Source organism: Anas acuta, chromosome 2 (assembly GCF_963932015.1).
Source record: "Anas acuta chromosome 2, bAnaAcu1.1, whole genome shotgun sequence".
Lineage (NCBI taxonomy): Eukaryota > Metazoa > Chordata > Aves > Anseriformes > Anatidae > Anas > Anas acuta.
The window spans coordinates 10,392,393-10,400,635 of record NC_088980.1 but is presented as its reverse complement, the minus strand read 5'-3'; the positions used below and the strand labels follow the sequence as shown (position 1 = coordinate 10,400,635).

The window sequence follows — 8,243 nt, the reverse complement described above, 5'->3', positions numbered from 1 at the left end:
CAGGTCTCAAGACAAGTGAGCATTTATTGTAAGGTGAAAACAGTATAGCACCATTTCTGCGTAGCCAAGTTTAAAACAGAGCAGAGTAGCCTATATTGGGCTGTCCAGCCGCGTCCATTAGCAGGACTGTGTAACCCAGCTCATCTCCCCACCTCCCCTGATCCCACCATGACCCCAGCCCCGCCGCCACATTCCTCAGCCTCCAAAACCCCACCCAGGAACGAGAAAGAAGCCAAACACGCATATTTCGTTTCTCTTTTTGCTTTAATCTCCTGGATTTCACACACACAACCCCCCTTCCACAACAGGGCAGTGCCCCTGCCCGCCATGGCAGCGCAGACTCTCAGCCCGCCCTGACGGGCGTGAGGGGGAGAAGGAAGCGGCGCTGCTCTCGCGAGACGCGAGCTCGGCACCGCCCGCCCGCCCGCGCCCAACGGCCGCCGCGGGACGATTCGAACCCGGCAGCGGAGCGCGCGCGGCGGGGCCCGGCCCGGCGGCGCCTCAGCGTGAGCGGGGCCGTGCCCGGTGTCCCCCGGCCCCGTGTCCCCCATCCCCTGCCCCTCTGGCCCCACAACCTGCCCTGCGTGGGACAGCGGAACCGGTAAGGGCGAAGCGGGGCTGTCAGGAGCAGGGGGAGCGCTGAGGGGAGGAGGTGGAGTCCCTGGTGCCAGCCCGTCTCCCGGGGTCGTCGCTTGACAAGGGAAAAGGGGAGAAAGTTGTGGTGGTTTGGTGCCCGTCAGAGCTCTTCGGGCGGGTGGACGTTGCCGGCTGGAGTTTCGGCCATGTAGATGCCCTGCTTAGCAATGCTCGTGGTGGGAACGCTGTCCTTGTTAAAAAGTGGAAGTGTCAACCAAAACATTCTTCTAAATCTGCTTTTCACGCTTTCTCAGTCAATCTAAAGTGAATTAACACATACAGGTAAGGCAGCCTAGTACAGTTACAAATCTAAATATTGATTTTGGTAATTGTAATGATCTCGGGGGACATATTTTGCTCACAACCACGTAGATAAAGCTGTACATAAATATATGCTTATGTACCATTCACTGAGACCATAAGTAATTATGTTTTGAGACATAATACTTTTCTCTAACTTCATATGTTTCTTTTTCTTTTCTTTATAAAGCAAGGTGAAACAAGACCACAATGAAACGTGAAGAGTTTTTGCAAGTTGTGTCTAAAGAGTCGATTGAAGACTTCTTGCGTTTTACTCAGACTCCCGTAAGTCAGCCATGGTACACATACCTGACTAATAAGATCTAAAGTCTGCTGTCAGTGCACAGGTTTTTGTGGCATGGGGACAGAAACTATTTTTCTGGTATCTGCAAAGGTGCAAGAATAATTGTCATAGGAAAGAACTTCCTATGACACTTAATGGAACATATAAAAAGGTGTGGAATCTGAAATTTCGCTGTGACAGCCCAGTTGATATTCCTAAGAGTTGGTTGTTCCATGTGCAGTTTGCATTTTTAAGATAATGATTTATACTATGGTAATACTAAAAAAAAAAAAAAAAAAAAAAGTTAACCTTTGAAAGTGTCACTGGAAAGTGTCACTGTCTTGCTGTGTAAGGAATATGAGCTAATACACAAACACAGCAGAGGAATGCTTCGCTAGTGCTTATTCATTCATCTGATAGTTTAGGTTGTATACTTGTTCTTTAGTCCATGTGTAATCGTACTTGGTAGTTCTTGCTACCATTGAACGTCTTAGAGATGTGAGCGATTGCTGGCTGTAAATGCAACGTGGAGAGAAGCATGAGGAAGAAGAAAACAAATACACTGAAATTCACTAATTAAAAGTTCAGCGTCACTTCTTTTATATGATATTTCACTTAAAAAATTGCATTGTGGTGTTTGCTGCTAAGCTTCGATCTGCTGTGAAGACAACCTGTTTCTCCTAATCATCTTCTGCTAGCCTTAGTAAATGGTATTGTCAGGTTAGTTTCTTAAGCTTTCTCTGTAGCAGCCTTTCTATTCTTTTATTATAAACCAGGTATTACAAAGAGGGTGTCTTCAGGTTAGTTCTGCTTTGCTATATTGAAAGCTAGAGATGTGGGATGTTTTTGTTTTTAAGAATTAATTTTAGTTTCACACCTTTGAGGATCTTGTCATATAATGTCTCTACTTTTTTATTTTTTATTTTTTTAAGCTGGGAATCTTTTTCTTATTCTGTTTTTCTTGTCTTCATTTTCTCAGCATCTGTACCTAGCTACCTACCTTTTATCATCCTAATTTAGATGTTAAAAAAGATCTGTGTTATTTTATTAGTAAGACTATTCCGTTTCAATTGATGTCACTTGGTTTGGGTTTTTGCCAATCTAATCAGTATTTTGTTAATGTTACCTGTATCAGGATAGAGTAAGTTGATCAATTCATCTCTGTGTACATAGAGATGCAACGAATATACTAATATAGCCTAGATATTAAATCTCTCATTTCTATAGTAGAGGTCATGTACCATGTAATGAGCCTAGGCTTGTTTGTTTCCCAAACATCACTGAACCTATTTTTCTAAGTAATTTGCTGTTTTTTTATTTGCACTCTTGTGTGTAATTATAGATGACAGCAATATGACAGATTGCCATCATTTGAAATCTCCTTCCCATTTTTTCCCAAATCTAAACACTTTATTAAGAAACTGTTCCATGTAGGATAACATACAGTACTTCCAAGGTTTTGTTTTTGTTGACTTTGGTGATCTTGTTTCTGCCACCTTCATCTCATCCACTGATCTATCTTAATATATCTTCATCTTTTTAGATTTAAAAATGTATTATTTCATCCTTAGGTTTTTCATCACTAATGCATAGGAGTTATCTTGCAAGAGATTTCAGCTGCATGTCTTTATGAAACTTGATGCCTTTACCAAAGGAGGGCCAACCCTTTCTTATTTTATAGAAGTTCCTGGTTGGCTTATTTCTTTGCCACAATTTACTAGTCTGTATCCTTTTTGTTTCTAGACTGCAGTTCCACTCCCATCAGCCTAACTCTTGCCAGTATTTCTGGAAACTGTGTATCAGCAGCTGTAGTGAGTAGATTGGTTAAAACTGTCTTCGTGATTTCATAGCGTAAGGAAATTTGACTTTCCAGATTACTTTTTGATTGTTAAAGAGACCTGGGTTACACTGTTCATTTTCCTTCCAAACCTTTGGTGATGAAGGGTGTTTAACCACATCTTATCTTAGGATGAGGACCCTCACTTTAGGATCTTTGTTGAGAAATTCTTGACTGATTTTCTGAAGGAGGCTGTGGTAGTATATTCTGTCCTTTGGAAGTGTATGTGTATGGCATGCTTTTTATAGTTTTCATGTTATATTATGCTTTGCTTTTTCTATCTATTTAGTGCTGTAGCCTCAGAATTTACCTTTTAAAGGTTTTTTTCACGTTCTGTTCTTAGCGTTGCTACTTCTTCAAATGTCTCTCATTTCTCCCCTCTCCTGCTTTAATTTTCCTTTTCCATCTTCTCATTGCTTTGTTTCATTCAAAGCTTTCAAAGCCAGGGTTTTGATACTTTCCCTTTGTGATTTCCTTTGAACTTTTCACACTTCTTTGTTTTTAGAAGATTGCTATTCTATATTATGGTGCTATTTATCAAAGTCGTTATCAGGCGCTGTTAAATTTCTCCACTAAGTCCTGTTCCAATTCAAGAAAGCACAGTATTTCTTAGAGAGGAGAGCATGAATCACAGATATGACTAGCATACAATGGCATCCTTTTCCCTCAAAGGTTTTGTAATAATTCTATCATATCATCCCAGAGAAAGATCAGAAAGCTCTAGTCTTATTATGGATCTGTTCTTTTTGTTCAAAACGGTACAATCTTAATATCCTGTCTTCTGGGTTTGTTTGAAGTGGAGGGCTGAAGAACTCCCTGTGCAGCCTTTGGTTTATTGTATTTGTTTCCAACTGTAGAATAGAATAGAAATTCTGCTATAAATATGTAAAAGGATCTTTTTTCTCATGGCCTTCTGGGAACCTTCTAATACTCACTGCTGCTTCTTTCATTATTTCCAATTTTTCTTTTTACCTTCAACATTTTTCTTTCTGAATCTTCTTTTTTAATGCATCTGCAAACTAAAAATATTTTTATTACTGGATCATGGCCATTTTGCCTCTTTTCTCCAAAGCATTCTTAATCCTATAAACCTTCACTTCAGTATTGCAAATTACATTTCAAAAATTACCAGTACTTCCTTTTGGCTGTGTCTGCTTATTTTTCTAGTCTGTTTTTCCTTCTTGCCTTTTCTCTGCGTGTTCCCTTTCCTAGCAGGCTGCCCACCCTTTTTTCATGCTAACAAGCTCTTTGCATCTCTAAGGTGGATTCTTCCAGTTTCTTTCACTGAAATCATTCAGATCAGTCTCCTAGTAAAATGGATTTTTCCATGTAAAACATCCTTAAAGTAATTAAGTACATCATTTAAGTAAGTCCAAAGAGTCCTGTATCTCAGAAAAACTCCCTCCCACCCTCTGAATGGATCTACAAGGCTAAAGAAGAGAGTTTGATATGGTGACCACTGACTCAACTGACTAAATTCCAGACTTGTCTCTTACTAATCATGGCTTCCCGTTCAGTAGAGCTTAAGAGGCTGGGAACTGTAGGGTTGATGTTACTTTTGATAGAGGGGATTTAAAATAGTGCAGTATGCACAGCACTGCTTTATGCAGTTTGTGCTCCAAAATCTGTAGTGCTGCCCTCCTGACTCTTACGTTTCAAGTCCTTGCATGAGGTTTTCCTTTCAACAGCTGTCATCAAACTATATTTAAGATAGCAAAGATGTGATCAGTGAATGTAATTTCATGTGGTTGTTAGCTTCTTACCTGAGGATATGGAGTTGTCTTCATTAGGAAAGAAGTGTTTGGAACATGAGAGACAGAATTGGTGTTGCAGAGGGATGATTTATGCTTAGTAATGTTGCTATGAAGAGCTAAGGACTAAAGTCTTTAAAAAGCCACCCTTGTATCATGATAAAGTTAAGCAGCAGAAATTTCACGTGCTATTTTTAAAGAAATAAATCTTATGGAAGGCTTTTTGTCTCTGTAACTGCGAAGGAATGGGAAGTAATCCTTTATGTCAAGAAAGGTGTTAATTTTAGGAAATGAAATAATGAAAAATAAGCTTCAACACTGATGTGGAATTGTGATATCTTCTGACCACAGAAAAATACGCTCGAACCTTTCGACTTGAATGAACTACTTCAAGAATTGCCAAGAAAACAAAAAGAAGTACTATGGGAGAAGCTGACACACCTATTGAAAGAGACCCTGGTGGAGAAACCTGTGGAAACATGGCAGATGACTGGAGATGATGAAAATAATGATTGCATGGATGTTGACATAGTTCCAGAAATGGTAACAATATTGTAAAACAGCAATATGATAGCTATTTCATATTCCCTTGGGAAATAAAATGGAATATTTTCATAGCATCTCGAAACATGGAAAGGTTATCAAAGTCACTTCCAGACATCTCCTTACCATGTTCATAACAGACCTTTTAATTACTGTGCATGGATTAAGCTGAAGTTATGATTGGACTACACTATAAGAGATTATATCTGCTGATGATTTTGATTATAAAAGATGGGTCATGGTTTGGTCAAAACTTGAGTGGTTGTTTTGTATGTTTTATTTCAGTAAACAAATGCTGATCTCCGATGTGCCTTAAATATCTGGCATATACTATAAAAAATCACTACCTGTTTTAATATGTCAGTTTATTGAATTAAGACTGTGAAATCTAGCTTTCAGTGCTCCTCCCCCAGATTATATTTGGTTTATACAGAATTATCCTAACTCTGACCCTCATTTACTGCTTCTGCACTGCAGTTCATGAACTCTCTAGAATACTGTTGGGAAAGGTTTATTTAATTTTGGAAGGAAAAAAAGAAGTTCAGTGTGGAAATAATTTGGGAGACCTAGAGGCTTGTAGGAAATCATCATTTGTGCAGAGACCTCACCTACAAGTAGACACATTTACCCTGGATTTAAAGGAATCAGGAAATCTTGCATTTACACAAGACCCTTTCTAGCTCTGGAATGGGTGTCTGTCTGAGTTGTTTTGTTGCAGATGAAGTTTTTTTTATGGAGGAGTGGATAAATATATACAGTCAGAAAGTTACCGACTGGCTAGACCTGAAAGCTTTTCTAAAATTTTTTGTAAAGGATGTACTTTAAAAACTGTGCTTTGCCTCTTCTTGATAGACTTTAGGTGCCAGTATACTCTTTGTTCAAAATAGAAGCTTAATAGCAACTCGGCTTTGCTCTCTGTTGCTAAGGTTGATTTCTTGTCATAATTTTCTTCTGAATATAAATAAACCACAGAATTGTTTCCTCGACATTGCTTTCTTTCAGAAACAAACTGTAGCTGTGATCCAAGGAGTGACAGCTGTCGTTACTGCTTCCATACCCGTAGTGGATGAAACTGTAAACTACAAAGTTCTTTTAGAATGTGCTTTCATATTGAATGGTGCGTACTTGTCTGTTATACTGTACATCATTACACTGGCTTTTAGCAGATGGGTGTACTAGGCTTTTTGTTTGACCTGAGTGGTCTATGGAAAAGAAATTTCAAGGACAGAGCTGCTACTGATGTAAGTTCTAATTTATGAAACAAACTTAAGGGAGCATTAAAAATCAGTTACACAACCTAAAACTTGGAACTTAAATAGTTTTCCTTCCCCCCATCTGTTCAACCAACTTTACTTATTCTGTGGCTTATAGAATTTTGAAGGCAAAATGAGATTCTACTGCTACTGATCCAAAAACTCGGCCAAAACCTTAAAATTAACAAAGCTGCCTAAATACCCACAGTAAGAATAAGCTGTTAAGACGTGTAAATGTGACAACAGCTGGTATAGACTGAGAGATACACTTAGTGTACTAAGAGACTAGCATTTTACATGGATAATATCATTCATTGCAATAAATAATTACTTTATTCCTGTTGTAGGTATTCTTCCTGCATTACCTGAATCTGAAAAAAACCTACAGGGTGCCATCCAACATATGTGTGAAATGTGGTGGGAAAAAGGACTGGAAGGGAAGGAGCAGCTAGGGAAAACTGTATTTATTATGTTGCTAAGAAAAAGCCTGAATAAAGCTGCTACGGTATGTGAAGATATATTGAATTTTAAATTATTAGTGAATATTCTCAGGAAGAATCTCTCCACAATACACTTCTTTCAATTTATTTTCACTGTCTTAGTGCTTCCCAGTTAATGAAACCTATGATACCATATTTGTTACAAGTTGTCTTTTTGGGCTTGCTTGCATAAACCACATTACTTTCCCTGGAATGAACTTTAAAGATTTTTTTGGCATCAGTTTTACAAGAGAACAGTTTGTTTTACAACCATTTATTTTTCTTCACTCATTTGTAAAGGCCAGTGACAAAGGTTTGAGTAGCAATTGGCTGTTTTTTAATTCAGGTTTTAAGTAGTATGCTCAGTGACTCATAAGAGACTTCTTAAGTGGAAAGCGTCCTTTTCTGTTCCTCTTTATTTGTCTACAAATATTATTTCTAGCTTATTTCTCAATTGATGGACTGATTTTTTTTTCATGTCTTTTGCACTAACCCAATAAGTATCTCCCTTACTTGTTCCTTCCCTTTGTTTTTCCCTGTTAACTGCTTTCATCGTTTAAAGATTTAGAAGTAGAATGATGCAGTTTGCATCTGTTTTGCATGAAATACCAGCTTTCTGTATTTGAGCATGTCTTCCATTGCTGGAAGTCAGTATTTCTGCAGTTACACATTTTTGAAATCTTTTCCCAATTATAGTGGTGAAAATCAATTAATGTTCATAATTTTGCAGTCTGAAAACCTTCTATCTGTAACAGTGAATTTCAAATTCATCATTTTAAATTCTTTAAATAATTCTTCACATTAAAGGTATATCACTATAACATGTTTTTTTTTTTTTTCCTCTGTCAGGGTGCAGATGTAGTTCGTCTCTGGAATCTACATCAGACGCTATTGTACTTTGATTATGATTCAGAGGACAGTAATGAAGTCAAGGACTTGTTACTTGAGTGCTTTATGAGTGTAAGACACATTAAAAAAGAAGAGGTAAGCAAATTTTTTGTTCTTTGCTTTTCTTCTGTCAGTGGGCTTTTATTACTCTTAACAGTTTTGCATTAAGCCTTTTGACTGATAAGTTCTGACATACAGTCAACGATGCTGGGGCTGTTATCAGACTTCTTGCTATTTTTTCTGTCTCCGAATAGGAATGCTTTTGATTATTGA

The 8,243-nt window shown here is 38.1% G+C and overlaps 1 protein-coding gene across 1 annotated transcript in view; it reads left to right on the top strand.

Moving 5' to 3' along the window:
• The first annotated feature begins 416 nt into the window (after positions 1-416).
• Positions 417-8,243, top strand: part of NCAPG2 (non-SMC condensin II complex subunit G2) — a 45,159-nt gene continuing 37,332 nt past the window's right edge. The window contains exons 1-6 of the mRNA XM_068673457.1: positions 417-601; positions 1,127-1,221; positions 5,159-5,350; positions 6,353-6,467; positions 6,951-7,108; positions 7,932-8,066. Coding sequence (XP_068529558.1) covers positions 1,147-1,221; positions 5,159-5,350; positions 6,353-6,467; positions 6,951-7,108; positions 7,932-8,066 — 675 coding nt within the window. The 5' untranslated portion in view covers positions 417-601; positions 1,127-1,146. The remainder of the gene's footprint in view (positions 602-1,126; positions 1,222-5,158; positions 5,351-6,352; positions 6,468-6,950; positions 7,109-7,931; positions 8,067-8,243) is intronic.